Genomic DNA, 19,702 nt, shown 5'->3' on the forward strand with positions numbered 1-19,702 from the left:
AAGTGTCTTTATCCCATCGTCTACAACATGGGAGTACCTAAACCCCCTTTTTCAAGGATTTCTGGGGTCTGAGAGAGCCCAAACCCCCCTGTTCTTGGGGTTATTGTGAGGCTGACATTGCCTAAACCCCAAGTTCCCAGATTTTTCGGGCTCTGAATGTTTCCAAGCCCCCTATTCCTGGGTTTTTGGGGGTCTAACCTGTCCCAAACCCCCCTGTTCGTAGGATTTTGTGGGTCTGATTGTGCCCAACCCCCCCAGTTCCTGAGATTCTGATGGAATCTGGGTGTGTCCAAGACCCTCTTTTCCAAGATTTTTGGGTCTGGGGGTGCCCCAACCCCCCTGTCCCTGGGATTTTTAGGGTCTAGGAGACCCCATACCCCCGTGTTCCCAAGATTTTTAAGGTCTGAATGTTTCCAAACCCCCCCGTTCCCAGGATTTTCAGACCCCCCCCACTTCTCCCCAACAACCAGGACTGCAGAGCACTAAGAAGCTTTACTGGGAACATTGGGAGCAGCTGGGTGGGGTGAGAACAAAAGCAGGGAAGGGGGGGAGAGGCAACCCGCCCAAATCAGCGCAGGGTTTGGGTTTCCCGGCTGGGCCCGAGGCCACGGGGAGCGGCTGCAGCCACCAGCGGCTCAGGAGCTCTGTGGGGAGAGAAAAGGGGGTGAGAGCAAAGGGGCTGGGGGGGCAGGGGGGGCACAGAGGCTGTGGGAGAGCAAGGGGGGGGGACACGACCCGCATTTGGGGACCCCCCTTTACCTTCTCCCGCAGGTAGAAGCCGAGCCCCAGCACCAGGAAGACCAAGCCCAAGACGAAGCCCCCGACCCCCACCAGGATCTTGCTGCGGACGGTGTCCAGTGGCATCTCTGGGGGGAGCCGGGGGGGTCAGCACCCCCAAAACCTCCTCCCACGCACCCCCCGGCACCCCACAGAGCCCGGCCCGCTCTCCCCCAGCCCACCCGGGGGTCCCTCCAACCTCCTGCCAGTCCCTTCCCAGCCCCTGCAGGGATCCCACCCAGCCCCTCCCGTCCCCTTTAGGACCCTCCAACCCCCCTCCCTTTACCCCCAGCACCCACCAAACTCCCTCCCAGCACCCCCAGTTGCCCCCCCGGTGCTGGGGGGGCCGGGCCGTACCCCAGTGCCGGCTGAGGGGGTGCTCCAGGCTGACGTGCTCCACCTGGCAGCTGTAGGTGACCCCGCGCCGGGGGGGGATTTCCAGCATCACCAGCACCTGGTAGGTCCAGTCCCCGTTGGGGACCACGTCGGTGGCCACCACGTGCTCCGGCAGCTCCTGCCCATCCTGGAACCACCTCACCTGCACCGGCGCAGGGTAGAAATCCATCACGGAGCAGAGCAGGCGGCCGGGGCCGGGCTGGGAGCTCGACGGCACCAGCGAGATGGACACACTGGGGGGCACTGGGAGGGATGGGAGAGACACTGGGCTCAGCTGGGGGCACTGGGAGGGATTGGGATGGCAGTGGAAGGGACTGGGAATAGAGTGGGATAGAAGGGGATGGGCTAGGGGGTCACTGGGGAGAGAGCTGGGAGACCTGAGGGTGAAGTGAGAACGACTGGGAATGGACTGAGAGAGTCTGTGAGTGACTGGTCTGGACTGGGAAGGAAGCGATCGGGACTGGGAGGCTGAGTCGTGGCGAGGGAACTCTTTGGTTTGGGTCTGCCTGGCAACTGGAGCGTCATTAGAGAGACGTGCTGGGATTGGCTGAGGGGCGTGAGCTCGGTGGCCCCAGCGGGGTGGAGAGGCGGGAGGGCACTGGGAGAGACTGGGATGGACTGAGAATGGACTGGGGGGCACTGGGAGGGGGCAAAAGGCCAAGCGGAGGGGCACAGGCAGGGCTGAAGGGTCTGGGGTGATTCCCGGGGTGGTTTGAGGGGCTCCGGGGTCATTCCCGGGGCAGGGGCCGAGGGGACCCGCTCTGCCCCACGCTCACCTCTGCGGTTCACCAGGAAGGGAGTGAACCCGTCGTAGTTGTGCCGGCAGAGCCTGTCCACCGCAGACCGACGGTACTCCAGCTTTCCCGGGATGCTGTTGAAGTATCTGGCCCAGCTCTCCCCAAATGGGGTATCCCCCACATAGACCCCCACGTCACTGTCAAAGTGCACAAACTGCTCCCGGTTGTAGATGTACCTCGCCACGAGCCTCACCTGCTCGGTGCCGTTGATGAAGTGACACTCGGACTTTCCCATAAACTGGAACACCCCTGTGTGTGCAGGACACGGGTCAAGGGTGTCCTCGTGTCCCCCCCCATCATCCCTTAGGCCCCCCCAGCAGGTTGGCAGCTCAGGGGACCACCCCGGACCCCCCTTTCCCATCCCTCTCTGCCCCACGGACGCCCCAGCACCGGCTCTTGGCTTGGGGGGAACCCCCCCATCAGCCCCCCGGAGATGGACAGGGGGGTTGGGGACCCCCCCACTGCCGATCCGACCCCCCCAGAGCCCCAGGGAACCGCTCCACGGCTCAAGAGACACCCCGGGACCCCCAGGGCACCCCTCTGCCTGCTCTCCCACACCCCCTTGCCCCCCTCTCCCACCCCTTTCCCAACGTCCCCCCAATCTCCAGACCCCCCAACCTCACTCTGGGGCTCCCACTCGCCTCCCACTCACTCCGAGCCTTCCAAACCCCCTCGTACTCACTTTTGGGGCTCCCTCACCCTCTTTTCTCCCCTCTTTCCCCCTCTTTTCCACCTCTCCCCCCTGCCCGCCCCCCCCCCCGCTCACTCGACAGCTCCTCGCCCGCAGCCGGGGGGGCTCCCAGCACCACCAGCACCGCCAGCACGGCCCCAGCTCCCCGCACACGCTCCATGCCCAGCGCCGGACAGCTGCTGACAGCCCCAAACCAGCCGGGCGGCGCCGTTTTGGGGGGTTTGGGGCGCGCTGGGCTTGGCTGAGGGCGCAGTTGGGGCCCTTTTTTCGAGGCGTCTTCCCGGCGACTGATGAGTCATCAGCGCGGCGCGCTGGGATTGGGCGCGGGCGGCGTGGGCGCTTTGGGATTGGCTGAGGGCCGTTGGGGGCGTGTCCAAGCCTTTCTTTTCCGATATTTGGGGTCTGGGGTTGATCCAACCCCCCCTGTCCCTCGGATTTTTACGGTCTATGAGAGCCCATACTCCCGTGTTCCCAAGATTTTGGGAGTCTGAATGTCCCCAACCCCCTGTTCTCGTGTTTTTTAGATGCTGATGGTGCCCAAACTGCTCTTTCATAAGATTTGAGGAACTGGGAGAGCCCAACCCCCCCATTTGCACAATTTTAGGGGTCTGGGAGTACCTAACTCTCTCTTTTCCCGGATTTTGTAGTTCTGGGACAGCCCAAACCCTTTATTCCTGGTTTATTGGGAGGCTGACATCGCCCAAACTCCCCTGTTCCCAGGATTTTCGGAGTCTGGGTGTGTCCAAACCATCTTTCTCTAGGATTTATAATGTCTAGGATGTCCAAACACCCCCTGTTCCCAAGAGTCTTAGGGTAGAGGAGTGTCTAAGTCCCTCTTTTCCCATACTTTGGGGTCTGACAGTGCCCCAAACCCTGGTTCATGGGGCTTTAAGGGTCTAGAAGAGCCCATACCCACATGCTCACAATATTTTTCGGTTCTGAACATTCACAGCCCCCCTGTTCCTATGATTTTTTTGCTCTTGGAGTGTCCAGACTCCTCATTCCCAGGATTTTTAGGGTCTGGATATGCCTTAAACCACCTTTCTGCAGGATTTTGTAGTTCTGAGTCTCCAAACCTCCTGTTCCCAGGATTTTGAATGTCTGAGAGTATCCAAACCCCCCTGTTCCCAGGATTTCTGGAGTCTAGGGGTGTCCACATCCCTCTTTTGTGATATTTCGGGGTCAGGGAGTATCCAAACCCTCCCGTTCCCAGGATTTTTGAATCCCCCCCACTTCTCCCCAATCACCAGGAGTGCAGAGAACTGGGAAGCTTCACTGTGTGCGGGGAGCTGGGGCCATGCTGGTGGTGCTGGTGGTGCTGGGAGCCCCCCCGGCTGCGGGTGAGGAGCTGTGGGGTGAGCGGGGGGATGGTGGAAAAGGGGGGAAAGAGGAGGAAAGAGGGGCTGATGTCCCACATCCTCCTTTTCCCACCTTTCTGACCTCTCCCACACCTTTCCAAACAATCCCCACTCCTCAGTCCCGTCTCGCCCCCGTCCACTTTTGGGGATCCCACTCCCCTCCCACTGAATTTGGGATTCCCACCACCTCTTTTATGGGGTTTACGTGGGTCCTGGCACCTCTTGGGGTGCGCTGGGTGCCCTGTTGGGGTGCAGATGCCCCCAAAAAACCCCCCCAAGTACAGGGTGACACGTGAGGGACTCAGGGGGTTCCCCATTCCCGATCCATCCTGGGGCTGGTTCTCCCCCCTCAAACTCTGCTCCCCCCGCGGTTTCCCCCCAAGTCACCCCCAGCCCCTTCTCTCCAGTGACCAGGACTGCAGAGCACTGAGAAGCTTTACTGGGAGCACTGGGAACAGCCGGGTAGGGTGAGAACAAAAGCAGGGCCGGGGGGGACAGGTGACCCCCCCAAATGAGCGCAGGGTTTGGGGGGTCCCGGCTGGGCCCGAGGCCACGGGGAGGGGCTGTGGCCGCCGGCGGCTCAGGAGCTCTGTGGGGAGAGAAAAGGGGGTGAGAGCAGGGTGGGGGGACAGGGGGGACACAGAGGCTGTGGGAGAGCAAGGGGGGGACAGGACCCCCATTTGGGGACCCCCCTTTACCTTCTCCCGCAGGTAGAAGCCGAGCCCCAACGCCAGGAAGACCAAGCCCAAGACGAAGCCCCCGACCCCCACCAGGATCTTGCTGCGGACGGTGTCCGGTGGCATCTCTGGGGGGAGACGGGGGGGTCAGCACCCCCAAAACCTCCTCCCACGCACCCTCCGGCACCCCACAGATCCTGGCCCGCTCTCCCCCAGCCCACCCGCGGGTCCCTCAAACCTCCTGCCAGTCCCTTCCCAGCCCCTCTGCAATCCCACCCAGCCCCTCCCAGACCCTTTAGGACACTCCAACCCCCCTCCCATCACCCACAGCACCCACCAAACTCCCTCCCAGTCGCCCCCAGTGTGCCCCCGGTGCTGGGGGAGCCGGGCCGTACCCCAGTGCCGGCTGAGGGGGTGCTCCAGGCTGACGTGCTCCACCTGGCAGCTGTAGGTGACCCCGTGCCGGGGGGGGATTTCCAGCATCACCAGCACCTGGTAGGTCCAGTCCCCGTTGGGGACCACGTCGGTGGCCACCACGTGCTCCGGCAGCTCCTGCCCATCTTGGAACCACCTCACCTGCACCGGCGCAGGGTAGAAATCCATCACGGAGCAGAGCAGGCGGCCGGGGCCGGGCTGGGAGCTCGACGGCACCAGCGAGATGGACACGCTGGGGGGCACTGGCAGAGATAGAGGAGACACTGGGCTCAGCTGGGGGGCAATGGCAGAGACGGGGAGAGGGCTTGGAGGGCATTGGGAGGGACTGGGATGGCACTGGGAGGGACTGGGATGGCAGTGGGAGGGAGTGGGAATAGAGTGGGGGAGAAGGGGCTGGGCTGGGTGGCACTGGGGAGAGAGTTGGGAGATGTGGGAGTGCAGTGAGAACGACTGGGAACGGACTGTGAGGGTCTGGGAGTGGATTGAGAGGGACTGGGAATGTCTCGTCTGGACTGGGAAGGAAGTGCTCGGGACTGGGAGGCTGAGTCGTGGTGAGGGAAATCTGCTTTGGGTCTGCCTGGCAACTGGAGCGTCATCAGAGAGACGCGCTGGGATTGGCTGAGGGGCGTGAGCTCGGTGGCCCCAGCGGGGTGGAGACGGGGGGGGGGGGCACGGGGAGAGACTGGGATGGACTGGGATGGACTGGGATGGACTGGGAGGGGGCAAAATGCCACAGGACGGGCACAGGGAGTGCTGAGGGATCTGGGGTGATTCTCAGGGAGAGTTTGAAGGGCTCTAGGCAGGGGCCGAGGGGACCCGCTCTGTCCAACGCTCACCTCTCCTCTCCACGCTGAACGAGCTGAACAGCTTGTAGTTGTGCCGGCAGTGCCTGTCCACCGCAGACCCCCTATGTACTCCATCCATCCTTGGTTCCGGTTCCCGCACCTGGCCAGGATCTCCCCATACGGGGTGTCCCCCACAAACACCCCCACATCGCTGTCAAAGTGCATGAACTGCTGCCGGTTGTAGACGAACCTCTGCACAAACCTCACCTGCTGGGTGCCGTTGATGAAGTAACACTCGCACTTTGCCATGTGCTGGAACACCCCTGGGTGTGCAGGACACAGGACAGGGGGTGCCCCGTCCCCACCCATCATCCCTCAGCCCCCCACAGCAGGTTGGGAGCTCAGGGGGCCACCCCGAACCCTCCTTTCCCACCCCCCTCTGCCCCACGGACGCCCCAGCACCGGCTCTTGGCTGGGGGGGAACTCCCCCATCAGCCCCCTGGGGATGGACAGGGGGGGTGAGGGACCCACCTCCAGTGCGGATCCGACCCCCCCAGAGCCCCAGGGAACCGATTCAGGGCTCAAGGGACACCCAGGGACCCCCATGACATCCCTCTGTCTGCTCTCCCACACCCCCTTGCCCCCCTCTCCCACCCATTTCCCACCGTCCCCCCAATCCCCAGACCCCACCCCCTCCCTCACTTTCGGGTTCCCATCCCTCTCCCACTCAGTCCGGGCCTTCCAACCTCCCTCGCACTCACTTTTTGGGCTCCCACCCCCTCTTTTGTCCCCTCTTGCTCCCCCTTTCACACCCTGCCCGCCCCCCCCGCTCACCGGACAGCTCCTCGCCCGCAGCCGGGGGGGCTCCCAGCACCACCAGCACCGCCAGCACGGCCCCAGCTCCCCGCACACGCTCCATGCCCAGCGCCGGACAGCTGCTGACAGCCCCAAACCAGCCGGGCGGCGCCGTTTTGGGGGGTTTGGGGCGCGCTGGGCTTGGCTGAGGGCGCAGTTGGGGCCCTTTTTTCGAGGCGTCTTCCCGGCGACTGATGAGTCATCAGCGCGGCGCGCTGGGATTGGGCGCGGGCGGCGTGGGCGCTTTGGGATTGGCTGAGGGCCGTTGGGGTGAGCGGGGGGTGGGGCGGGAAGGGGTATGGGGTGGGAAAGGGGGGGAAAGAGGGGGTGGGAGCCCCAAAAGTGATTAGGAGGGGGTTTGTAGGGAAGTTTGGAGTTAGTGGGAGGGTGGTGGGAGCCCGAAAGTGAGGGCGGGGGGTTCTGGGGATTGGGGGGACGGTGGGAAAGGGAGGGGGGGAAAGGGGTGGTGGGAGAGCAGGCAGCGAGGTGCCATGGGGATCCCTCGGTGTTCCTTGAGCCCTGGTGGGGGGTTCAGTTCCTGGGGCTCTGGAGGGGGTTGTATCCGCATTGTGGGGGTCCCCAACCCCGCTGTCCATCCCCGGGGGACTGATGAGGGGGTTCCCCTCACTCAAGAGCCGGTGCTGGGGCGTCCGTGGGACAGAGTGGGTTGGGAAAGGGGGGTCCGGGGTGGCCCCTTGAGCTCCCACCCTGCTGTGGGGGGCTGGGGGATAATGGGGGGGGACGGGGCACCCCCTGCCCCGTGTCCTGCACACACAGGGGTGTTCCAGTGGATGGGAAAACAGGAGTGTCATTTCATCAATGGCACCGAACAGGTGAGGTTCCTGGAGAGGCAATTCTACAACCGGGAGCAGCTCCTGCATTTTGACAGCGATGTGGGGGTCTATGTGGGGGACACCCCATTTGGGGAGATCCAGGCCAGAGACTACAACAGCCACCGTGAATATCTGAAGTACAAACGGGGTCAGGTGGACACGTACTGCCGGTCCAACTACAAACTTGGTACCCCGTTCAGCGTGGAGAGGAGAGGTGAGCGTGGGGCAGAGCGGGTCCCCTCGGGCCCTGCCCCGGGAATGACCCTGGAGCCCCTCAAACCCTCCCTGGGAATCACCCCAGACCTCTCAGCCCTCCCTGTGCCTGTTCCCGTCGCCTTATGCCCACTCCGAGTTCCTCTCAGTCCATCCCAGTCCATCCCAGTCTCTCCCAGTGCCCCCCCCGTCTCCACCCCACTGGGGCCACCGAGCTCACGCCCCTCAGCCAATCCCAGCGTGTCTCTCTGATGACGCTCCAGTTGCCAGGCAGACCCAAACCAAAGAGTTCCCTCGCCACGACTCAGCCTCCCAGTCCCCATCGCTTCCTTCACAGTCCACACCAGTCATTCCCAGTCCCTCTCACTTAACTCTTAGTCCCTCTCATTCCACTCTCAGACCCTCTCGATCCATTCCCAGTCGTTCTCACTTCACTCCCACATCTCTCAAACCTCTCCCCAGTGCCCCCCCCAGCCCCTCCCCTTCTACCCCAGTCTATTCCCAGTCCCTCCCACTGCCATCCCAGTCCCTCCCAGTGCCATCCCAATCCCTACCAACGTCTTCTAAGCTCTCTCCCCTCCCTCCCAGTGCCCCCAGCTCAGCCCAGTGTCTCCCCCGTCCCTGCCAGTGCCCCCCAGCGTGTCCATCTCGCTGGTGCCGTCGAGCTCCCAGCCCGGCCCCGGCCGCCTGCTCTGCTCCGTGATGGATTTCTACCCTGCGCCGGTGCAGGTGAGGTGGTTCCAGGATGGGCAGGAGCTGCCGGAGCACGTGGTGGCCACCGATGTGGTCCCCAACGGGGACTGGAGCTGCCAGGTGCTGGTGCTGCTGGAAATCCCCCCCCGGCGCGGGGTCACCTACAGCTGCCAGGTGGAGCACGTCAGCCTGGAGCACCCCCTCAGCCGGCACTGGGGTACGGCCCGGCCCCCCCAGCACCAGGGGCACACTGGCAGGGGGACAGGGGGGGGAAAGGGGGTAACTGGGGGCAACTGAGAGGGAGTCTGGTGGGTGCAGGGGGTGATGGGAGGGGGTGGGAGGGTCCTAAAGGGTCTGGGATGGGCTGGATGGGATCCCTGCAGGGGCTGGGAAGGGCCTGGTAGGAGGTTTGAGGGACCCCCGGGTGGGCTGGGGGAGAGCGGGCCGGGCTCTGTGGGGTGCCTGGGGGTGCGTGGGAGGAGGTTTTGGGGGTGCTGACCCCCCCGGCACCCCTCAGAGATGCCACCGGACACCGTCCGCAGCAAGATCCTGGTGGGGGTCGGGGGCTTCGTCTTGGGCTTGGTCTTCCTGGTGCTGGGGCTCGGCTTCTACCTGCGGGAGAAGGTAAAGGGGGTCCCCAAATGGGTCGAGTCCCCCCCCTTGCTCTCCCACAACCTCTGGGCCCCCCCTGTCCCCCCAGCACTTTTCTCTCACCCCCTTTTCTCTCCCCACAGAGCTCCTGAGCCGCCGGCAGCCGCAGCCCCTCCCTGTGGCCTCAGGCCCAGCCAGGACCCCCCAGTCCAGCCCCACGATGAGTTTGGGGGGTCGTGTGTCCCCCCAAGACCTGCTTTTATTCTGACCCCAACCGGCTGCTCCCAGTGTTCCCAGGAAAGCTTCCCAGTTCTCCCCAGTCCCTGTTATTGGGGGGCAGTGAGGGCAGGGGGGAGGGGATCCCTGGCATAGCTTTACTTCTTCTAAAAAACCAAGCAGGAATTTTTCTTTCCCCTGCCCCACTGGAAAAGAAAGATGTTCAATGGGGGAGGGGGCTTTGCCTTGGGTGACTCACACCCACAAAAGAACTGGCCCAGCCCACATTGCAGGTTGGGAGCCCTCAGAAGGCTCTGGGGGGTGGAGTTTTTTCCTTTCTCCTGGGCAAAGGGCAAGGCCCTTCACTTTGGCCTTAACTCAGGCAAGGGGTGTGTTGGAGAGGCTCCGAGGTCCTTTTGTTCTCGGCCTGCTCATCTGGCTCTTTGCTGGTTCCCGTTTGCCTTCGTTTCCTGCGCCCTGTTCTGCCCCCAGCCCGGACCTGCTCGGACTTCACGGGAGAGGTTTGACCCCCCTCCAGAGGAACCTTTTGGGGAGGAGGTCGCCCTTTCCCTCCTGCGCTCCCGTGTTGGCAGTGGCGTGTGTTCATCGGCCAAAAGGGGGAATTCCCGGCCACAGCCAACCACAGACAGCGGTTTCGTGGGAAGAGCCCCTTTTTCTCCTTTTCCACTTTTTCCCCTTTTTGTTCTTCTGCCAATACACAAATATCCTTTAAGAAAGAGCTGTTATTTTTCCTTTCTCCATACTTCCTCAATTGGAGTCTCTTAATTTCAGATTTACAGTTGCTTAGAGGGAGGAGTTTGGTTTTCCTCATAACTCATCCCCCTTAGCAAAACACTTCAGTCTCACTCAGCTTAGACAGAGGTGCTGCCCAATGCTCCTGCCCTTGCCATTGCACATCCCCACATCCCAGAGATCCAGCAAGAGCCCTGAGGAATGAGGCAGGCACAGGATCTCCCTTCCCAGGGGCTGGGGGTCAGGCCTTGGCCCTTTGCAAGAACAAAACAAAGCCAGATTTATTCAGCATCACAGACCCCGGGACTTTGCTTGTCCCCTCCTGTCATCACTGCCTCCACTTTTCGGCTCTGACTGGAAGCAGGGGACAATTTCTGAGTGCTGGCCCTCAGTGGGACCCATTAACGCCAGGAGAAACTGTGGACTTGGATCTGACTTGGAATTCTTCAGAGGTTTCTTTAACTTGCTCTTTGTCTGATGTTCAGGGACTCATCCCCAACCCCCGAGGGTCATTCAGTGCCTGGGGCTGTGTCTGTGCTGCTGAGCTGGGCCGGGCTCCTGGCACACAGGGAGCTCCTGGCAAGCGGGCAGCGCTGCAGAGAGACAGCTCTGCCCAGGAGCAGCTCCTCTGCACAGCCCAGCAGGGCTGAGGGCACTGCCAGGGCAGCTCAGGGACACCAGCAGGGCACAGGCAGAGCTTCAAGGGGCTCAGGGTTGGGAGGGTGACTGAGAGCTCCCTGCAGGAGGAATCTTGGCAGGGCTGCACACGGGCAGTCTGTGGCTGCAGGGCAGTGCAGGGGCAGCTCCTGGAGGCATCTCCTAAAGCTGGTCCAGCCCCAGCCGATGGGATGGGTGAGGAGGGGACTGTTGGGGAGCACTTTGGCAGAGCTGTGAAGCTGGGGGTGCAACCAGGGGTGCCCAGGGCTGTGGGGCAGAGCAGGGTCCTGCAACCCAGGGCACTGCTGGGCAGGAACTCTGCTGCCTGCCAGGGGCAGCTCTCAGCCGGCCCAGGGAGCTGCTCCAGGGCTGGGGAAGAAGGGCTGTGGGCAAGGAGCAAACCCCAATTGACAGGGGAAGGCAGGGCAGGGCCCTTCTGCTGTCGAGATGGTGCAGCACATGTCAGGAATGATCACAGCTCCAAATGACTGCTGGGGGTTTCTAAGAGGAATTTTCAGGAAATGCAGCAAGGCAGGGGCATCCTGAAAGGGAAGGATCCTGTACTTCCAGTGTTCTGCTTCTGGTTCCCAGGGATGGGCAACGGGAAAGATCAATTCATGTCTCCATTCAGGAGGAAGCATGGAAAATCCAAAGCTGTTCTTCTTTGAGGGCAATGGTTCAGGGAGTGTCAGAAATCAGCCCCCTGGGCCTCACAGGCAGCAGCAGTGGTGCTTTTCCAGCCTCCTCAGGGTTGCTCTGCTGTTGCCATCAGAGCCTGCCCAGCCAGAGGTGCCCCTGGGCACCAGAGTGCCCTGTGCTGGGAGGGCTCTGCAGGGCAGAGCTGAGCACCCAGGGCTGGGCTGGGCTCTGGAGGCACTGCCAGGGCCCAGCCCTGGGCACAGGGAAGCAGCTGCTGGCAGGGACAGCTCCAGGCAGCAGAGCCTGAGCACTCCTCTGCATCGCCCTCTGCTCAGCTGCACAGGGAAAGAGGGAAGAGTTGGGAGGAATTGATTTTGCAAGTGGAGTCTTCACAAAACCCCAGGAGAATTCCTGCCCGGTCACGGAAAGTGCTCTCGCTGAGCAGCACAGAGCTGAGTTGAACAAAGTTCCCCAAAGAAATCCAAAGAATTTGGAGTAGATTGTAAAGCAGCAGAGGATTGACTCCAGGCAGCCCTGCCCTGACTGTGCTGCCTCTCCTGTCCCCTCCCCAGCGCGGGACGCTCAGAGGCCGCCCGGCTCCCCCCAGCCAAGGCCTGCCGGGCCCCGCCAGCAGCGGCTGCTGGCCCAGTCACTTCCAGTCACTCCCAAGAAGATCCCAGTTGCCCTCAAGGTGGTCCCAGTTGCTCCCAGTCCCCCCCACGATGGTTCCTTTCCCTCTCAGGGACTCCCAGGTTGAGTCCAGTCTGGCCCCAGGCACTTTCAGTCACTGCCTGGAGGAGGCCATTTGCCCCTGCATGGTCCCAGTTGCTCCCAGGATGATCTCAGTATGTGTCCAGTATGTGTCCCAGTATGACCCCAGGAACTTGCAGACACTTGCAGTACAAATCCAGTTTGATCCCAGTCATCCCAGTATGGTTGCAGTGGCTCTCATATACTCCCAGTAGTATTGCAGTCACTCCCAGGATGGTCCCAGTATGAGCCCAGCAGGGGCCCAGCTGCTCCCACTCTGATCCCAGTTGCCCCCAGTGTGGTTGCTCCAGGATGGATCAGGAATGGGGACCCCTCTGTGCCCCCCCCTTGTGTCACCCTGTTCTGAGAGAGCTTTGGGGGGACATCTGCACCCCAACACAGCATCCAAGGCATCCCAAAGTGTGCTGGGACCCCCTTTAACCTGGGAATTGAGGGGAACCATGGAAACTCCTTCTGAGAGAGAAAATTTGGGTGACCCGAGTCCCAATTTGTTTCCAATGGTTCAAGGATACAAAATAAACCAAATACCAGTTTCCAAACCAAATCAACTTATAAGTCCAGAAATCACAAGTTAATATCCAAAATACCAGAACGGATATCTTCAAGATTCTTTCTTTGCAACCTGAAGTACCCTTAATACAAAATTAACCAAATACCTGCTTCCAAAACCAAATAAACCAAATACCAGTTCCAGAACCAAATAAAACAAATACCAGTTCCAGAACCAAATAAACCAATGAGTCCAGACTCCCAAATTAATATCCAAAATCATGTCTGGGCTTCGCGAACGAAGATTTGGGAAGGGCTCTGCTCACATTTGCTACAAGCACACTGGTGGCTAAAGAGGCCAATACGAGATAGACACGTCCGACTGCAAAAGGTAGAGCAGAAAGACTCCTTGGATGGGATCGACAGGACACGGTTCTTTCTGCGTTGTCTTTTCTCCTCGATGGTGATCCTGCTGCGTTCTCAAAGGAAGCAGCAGCGTTAGAGATGGGGTGTCTCCAGACCTCCCGACTGGAGGCCAGAGTAGACCAGTCATGAAGATCAATATGGCCAAGGCTGAGATGTTCTTTCAGACAGTCCTTGTATCTCCTCTTCGGGGCTCCTCTCTTGTTTCAGCCGGTGGCAAGTTCACCACAGAGCACGATCTTAGGGAGGGGGTGGTTGGTCCTTCATCCTGGAGACGTGCCCTGCCCAGCACAGCTGTGTTCTCAGCAACATGGCCTCAATGCTTGTGACTTCTGCCTGTTCTAGAACAGATGGATTGGTCACATCATCTGACCAGTGGATGTTTAGGATTGTACGGAGGCAGCGTTGATGGAAGCGTTCCAGGAGTTGCAGGTGGTGGCTGTAGGTGACCCATGATTGGATCCATATAAGAGAGTAGACAGCACAATGGCTCTGTAAACACTGATCTTGGTGCTTTTCTTCAAGTGTTTATTTCGCCAAACTCTTTTATGGAGTTTTCCAAAAGCACTAAATGCCTTTGCTAACCTGTTGTCCATCTCTCCATCAATCTCACCATCTGAGGAGATGAGGCTCCCTAGGTAATTAAACTGCTGGAGTGATCTGAGCTCTGATTGGCCAATGGTGATGTGGGGATGATGGAAGACTTCCTGAGGTGCAGGTTGATGGAGAACTTCAGTCTTCTTTAAGCTGACTTCCAGCCCAAAGAGCTCAGCAGCCTCAGCAAAGCAGGATGTTAAACGCTGCAGAGCTGCTTCTGTGTGAGCGACAAGGGCGGCGTCATCAGCATAAAGCAGCTCCTGGACAAGATGGTTTAAGGTCTTGGTGTGGGCCTTCAGTCGCCTTAGGTTGAAAGGGCTTCCATCAGTGCGGTATCGGATGTAGATACCATCCTGATCATCGAGGTCTGCCGTGGCCCTTTGGAGCATCCTGCTGAAAAAGACTGTGAATAGGGTTGGTGTAAGAATGCAGCCTTGTTTCACACCACTGGTTATTAGAAAGGGCTCTGAAAGTGCATTGCCGTAACTGACTTGGCCGTGCTGATCCTCATGGAGTGAGATGATCATTTTAAGGAACTTGGGGGGACAACCTAAACGTTCCAAAATCTGCCACAGACCTTTTCTGCTCACAGTATCGAAAGCCTTGGTGAGGTCAACAAAGGTTCCATAGAGACCTTTGTTCTGTTCCCTGCACTTCTCTTGCAGTTGTCTGAGAACAAATCCCATGTCTGTGGGGCTCCTGTTGGCTCTGAAACCACACTGGCTTTCAGGGAGAATTCCTTCTGCTATAGTGGGTATTAATCTGTTCAAGAGTATTCTTGCCAGGATTTTGCCAGCAATGGGGAGCAGAGTAATACCCCGGTAATTTCAGCAGTCGGATTGTGCTGGTTTAAAGGTAAACCAGCAGGGGAAATGAACTCAACCCAAAGGAGAGATTATAAGTCAAAATAACAATTTAATAAAATAACACAATAAGTACGATTATACAGACAAACAGTTGGTTTTAACCCACAAAACCCAAATGTATAACCCAGCACCCTGGGGCATGAACAGAGTGGTGTTTGTTGGGCCCCCTGAGCCCAAAGTAAAGGGAGAGGGGGAAAAAACCCTGTTGATGAGAGTGGTGGTGCAGTCTGGTCAAGAGTGGTGGTTGCAGTTGGGTCGAGAGTGGTGATCTGCAGTCTGGTTGACAGTGGTGGTCACAGTCTGATTGAAAAGTGGTGGTTGCAGACTGGTTGAAGAGACATCGCTGACATCACAGGCAGAGCAGTGACATCACAGGGACAGCAGTGACATCAAAAAGAAAGTGGTGACATCACAGGCAGAGCAGTGACATCCCCGGGACAGCGGTGACATCACAGAGACATCGGTGACATCACAAAGGCAGCAGTGACATCACAGGAACAGAAGTGACATCAAAGGGACAGCAGTGACATCACAGAGCAAGCGGTGACATCACAGAGACATCGGTGACATCACAGGGACATCAGTGACATCACAATGACAGCAGTGACATCACAGGGACATTGATGACATCACAGGGACAGGAATGACATCACAGAGACATCGGTGACATCACAAGGACATCAGTGACATCACAAAGACAGCAGTGACATCACAGGAACAGCAGTGACTTCACAGGAACAGCAGTGACATCACAGGTACATCGGTGACATCACAGAGACATCGCTGACATCACAGAGAGAGCAGTGATATCACAGCGACAGTGGCGACATCACAGAGACAGCAGTGACATCAAAGGGACAGCAGTGACATCACGGCGACGGTGGTGACATCACAGAGACAGTGGTGACGTCACAGAGACAGCAGTGACATCAAAGGGACAGCAGTGACATCACAGGGACACTGGTGACATCACAGGGATATCAGTGATGTCACAGGGAAGCCGTGACATCACAATGACAGCGGTGACATCACAGTGACATTGATGACATCATAGGGACAGGAATGACATCACAGAGACATCGGTGACATCACAAGGACATCAGTGACATCACAAAGACATCAGTGGCATCACAGAGACAGTGGTGACATCACAGGGACATCAATGACATCACAGAGAAAGTGGTGAAATCACAGGGACAGCGATGACATCAGAGGGACAGCACTGACATCACAGAGACATCGGTGACATCACAAAGACAGCGGTGACATCACAGAGAAAGCGGTGACATCACAGGGACAGCAGTGACATCACAGAGACAGCGGTGACATCACAGAGACATCAGTGATGTCACAAAAACAGCGGTGACATCACAGAGACAACAGTGACATCACAGGGTCAGCAGTGACATCACAATGACAGCAGTGACATCAGAGAGACAGAGGTGACATCACAGGGACATTGATGATGTCACAGAGACACCGGCAACATCACAATAACAGCAGTGACGTCACAGGGACAGCAGTGACATCCCAGGGACAGGAGTGACATCACAGAGACAGCGATGACATCACAGAGACATCGATGACATCACAGGAACATCAGTGACATCACCAGGACAGCAGTGACATCACAGGGACATTGGTGACATCACAGGGACAGGAATGACATCATAGAGACAGTGGTGACATCAAAGGAAAACAGTGACATCACAGAGACAGCGGTGACATCACAGAGACAGTGATGACATCACAGAGACAGTGGTGACATCAACAGAGACATCGATGACATCACATATACATCGGTGACATCACAGAGACAGCAGTGACATCACAGGGATATCGGTGAAATCAAAGGGACATCCGTGACTTCAAAGGTACAGCGGTGACATGACAGGCACAGTAGTGACATCACAAAGACATCCATGACATCACAGAGACAGCAGTGACTTCACAGGCACATCAGTGACATCACAGGGACATTGGTGACATCACAAAGACTGCAGTGACATCACAGTGTCATGGTTTGAGATAGTCCCGAAATCGAATTCCCTAGCTTCATTCCCCCTCCAAATCTCAACCTAATGTGAGATGGGTTTTTCCAGACAAAACACACCAGACTCAAAGTGGGGGAAAGGGAATATATTACAATGACTGTACAAATAAATACCATATCACATTATACACGTGATCACAACTATCTCTACCATGACATATGTATTTACAATGGACCAGATCTCTTCTCCCCTCCAAATAAAAGTCCAGGAGGGAAAGAAGGAGAGATCTCTTCCAGTCCTTAAGCAGCAGCTCCTCTTCTGTCCTCCATGCAGCAGTAACTGAGTTGTTGTAGCTGGATCTCTGTTCAACATACACAAGGGGGTCTCCAAGCCCCTCGGCTCTCCTTCGGTCCAAGCGAAGGCCTCACCTGTGGACTGCCAGCAGGGACAAGACTCGCATCACCACAGGCATATCACGAAATGCAGGGGCATCTTCGTGAAAGTCCCTTCCTCAGGGGATTCAAATTCCCGTTTGCAGAGCTCCGTGCTCTGTCTCCAGGCAGCGGGGGGGGCAAAGCCCTCCTCTACATTCCTTTGGCTGTCCTGGTCCAGCTTCAGGACGCCTTTGAGCTTCTCAGCTCCTCTCTGTAAGTGCTGTAGCACTCCAAGGCTCTTTCAAGTAAGAGCCCATCATCTTCCTCCTTCCAGGAGGTCTCAAAGGAGTTTTGGGGGTCTGATACGGTCTTACCCCAAACTCTGTCTCTCAGCTGCTGGTTCTCTCTCTCTCCCTTTCCAGGAGTCTTCTCTCTGGTGCTGCATGTTGTTTCTGCTGCTCCTTCAGTTCAGGTCCTTATCTCTGGCTCTCTGCCACCGTTTCTCTGGTCAGCGTCGGCTGCTGCTCTGTGCCCATGGAGAAGAACATCTCCCGGCATAACTACAGGCACCTAGCCCAGCTTTATGCTGTTCCAGGTCCCTGCAGCCCCCAGCCAGGGGCTGGGAGGGCCCAGAGGGCCCAAGGAGCTTAGAACCCCTTCCTCGTGGCTCACAACATGGCCACCTCTCCTACAACAACCAAAAACTACCACTCATCTCTTCCGGTCTGTTTGTGAGATGTTGACATTTCTGCAGGAGCGCCCATTGGGTAGAATTTCAAAACTTCCAAGGGTTTCCACCCCTTGGGGTCTACCACTTTTCAGCCTCTGGGGAAAATCAAAGTCCAAACCACTACACACAGTCACAGCAGTGACATCACAGGGACAGTGGTGACATCACAGGGACAGCAGTGACATCACAGTCACAGCAGTGACATCACAGGGACAGCAGTGACTGTTACGACCCGCCCCAGGAAAAAGGCGGGGGGGGTAGCTCAGGTTTTATCAATAATTCCCTTGGGGTGGATTAAAGTGAAATGACACTAAATAATCGGTGTCTGAAAACATATTGACAAGGTTTATTTTAACAATTCTGTATCAACAGGTATGCCAGCATTTTGGGGGCTGTCATATAACAAGACCAACCTTTTGGGGGAGGAGAAAAATGCATAGGGGAGAGAAATATAGGGTAAGAGTAATGGAGAGCAAGAAAAAAGAAAAGATGAGAGTGGTAAAAATGTAAATAGTCACCGCCCACTGGATCCAGCCATGTAAAAGGAATGGTCTTGATCCGCAGGTGGGGAGGGGAAAAGAAGGAAAAATCCCCCCCAAACCCCCAAAGTCACCAGTCAATATCCATATCCTTTGCACCTCCCCAAGGCGGGGAGTTGTTTTCATAGGCTGGTGTCCCCCTTTTTGGCGCGGAGTTCATGTGGAGGGCGTGGTAAACTCGGCTCTTCCCGCCTTTTGGGGCTTGACATCTTCTGCACTGAGGAGGGGGATGGGCCCAGTTGCCCATCAGAAAGTCAAAAGCCTGCAGAAGTCTCTTAGAATGCATAAATCATTAACTGTTCCAGTCTCTGACACCCCCCAGAGTGCGGGCGGGGCGGGATTGGGGGGTCCCGGCTGGGCCCGAGGCCACGGGGAGGGGCTGCGGCCGCCGGCGGCTCAGGAGCTCTGTGGGGAGAGAAAAGGGGGTGAGAGCGGGGTGGGGGGCAGGGCGGGCACAAAGGCTGTGGGCAAGGGGGGGGACAAAACCGCCGGGGACCCCCCCTTTACCTTCTCCTGCAGGTAGAAGCCGAGCCCCAGCGCCAGGAAGACCAAGCCCAAGACGAAGCCCCCGACCCCCACCAGGATCTTGCTGCGGACGGTGTCCGGTGGCATCTCTGGGGGAAGCCGGGGGGGTCAGCACCCCCAAAACCTCCTCCCACGCACCCCCCGGCACCCCACAGAGCCCGGCCCGCTCTCCCCCAGCCCACCCGGGGGTCCCTCCAACCTCCTGCCAGTCCCTTCCCAGCCCCGCCAGGGATCCCACCCGGCCCCTCCCGGCCCCTTAAGGACCCTCCAACCCCCCTCCCATCACCCCCAGAAACCCCCAAACTCCCTCCCAGTCGCCCCCAGTTGCCCCCCGGGGCTGGGGGGGCCGGGCCATACCCCAGTGCCGGCTGAGGGGGTGCTCCAGGCTGACGTGCTCCACCTGGCAGCTGTAGGTGACCCCGCGCCGGGGGGGGATTTCCAGCAGCACCAGCACCTGGTAGGTCCAGTCCCCGTTGGGGACCACGTCGGTGGCCACCACGTGCTCCGGCAGCTCCTGCCCATCCTGGAACCACCTCACCTGCACCGGCGCAGGGTAGAAATCCATCACGGAGCAGAGCAGGCGGCCGGGGCCGGGCTGGGAGCTCGATGGCACCAGCGAGATGGACACACTGGGGGGCACTGGGAGGGACGGGGGAGACACTGGGCTGAGCTGGGGGGCACTGGGAGGGAGGGCAGAGGGCTTGGAGGGCGTTGGGAGGGACTGGGATGGCAGTGGGAGGGAGTGGGAATAGAGTGGGGGAGAAGGGGCTGGGCTGGGTGGCACTGGGGAGAGAGTTGGGAGATGTGGGAGTGCAGTGAGAACGACTGGGAATGGACTGTGAGGGTCTGGGAGTGAAGTGAGAGGGACTGGAAGTGAGTGGGAAGGACTGGGAGTGACTGGTGTGGACTGGGAAGGAAGCGATCGGGACTGGGAGGCTGAGTCCTGGGGAGGGAATTCTTTGGTTTGGGTCTGCCTGGCAACTGGAGCGTCATCAGAGAGACACGCTGGGATTGGCTGAGGGGCGGGA

At 58.7% G+C, this 19,702-nt stretch overlaps 5 protein-coding genes and 1 long non-coding RNA gene across 7 annotated transcripts in view; 3 read left to right on the forward strand and 3 right to left on the reverse strand.

Annotated features, from left to right (window-relative positions):
* The window catches only part of LOC135404808 (zinc finger protein 74-like), a 190,224-nt gene that overhangs the window by 131,827 nt on the left and 38,695 nt on the right, over positions 1–19,702 (reverse strand). The window lies entirely within an intron of this gene.
* The window catches only part of LOC135404518 (uncharacterized), a 177,061-nt gene that overhangs the window by 125,993 nt on the left and 31,366 nt on the right, over positions 1–19,702 (forward strand). The window lies entirely within an intron of this gene.
* Positions 1–19,702, forward strand: part of LOC135404453 (class II histocompatibility antigen, B-L beta chain-like) — a 77,648-nt gene that overhangs the window by 55,518 nt on the left and 2,428 nt on the right.
* Positions 636–3,012, reverse strand: LOC135406236 (class II histocompatibility antigen, B-L beta chain-like). The gene is made up of 5 exons (XM_064640674.1): positions 2,737–3,012; positions 1,950–2,219; positions 1,135–1,518; positions 760–866; positions 636–644 (listed from the first exon to the last, which is right to left on the reverse strand). The coding sequence occupies exons 1-5, from the start codon at positions 2,819–2,821 to the stop codon at positions 636–638; spliced, it is 855 nt and encodes a 284-aa protein (XP_064496744.1). The 5' UTR covers positions 2,822–3,012.
* Positions 4,600–6,225, reverse strand: LOC135406237 (class II histocompatibility antigen, B-L beta chain-like). Its single transcript, XM_064640675.1, has 5 exons — positions 6,077–6,225; positions 5,968–6,020; positions 5,092–5,373; positions 4,718–4,824; positions 4,600–4,608 (listed from the first exon to the last, which is right to left on the reverse strand). Exons 1-5 carry the CDS (start codon positions 6,223–6,225, stop codon positions 4,600–4,602), a joined length of 600 nt encoding a protein of 199 aa, XP_064496745.1.
* On the forward strand, positions 7,563–9,253 carry LOC135406238 (class II histocompatibility antigen, B-L beta chain-like). Its single transcript, XM_064640676.1, has 4 exons — positions 7,563–7,818; positions 8,386–8,727; positions 9,028–9,134; positions 9,245–9,253. The coding sequence occupies exons 1-4, from the start codon at positions 7,563–7,565 to the stop codon at positions 9,251–9,253; spliced, it is 714 nt and encodes a 237-aa protein (XP_064496746.1).

This window comes from Pseudopipra pipra, chromosome W, assembly GCF_036250125.1.
Source record: "Pseudopipra pipra isolate bDixPip1 chromosome W, bDixPip1.hap1, whole genome shotgun sequence".
Taxonomy (NCBI): domain Eukaryota; kingdom Metazoa; phylum Chordata; class Aves; order Passeriformes; family Pipridae; genus Pseudopipra; species Pseudopipra pipra.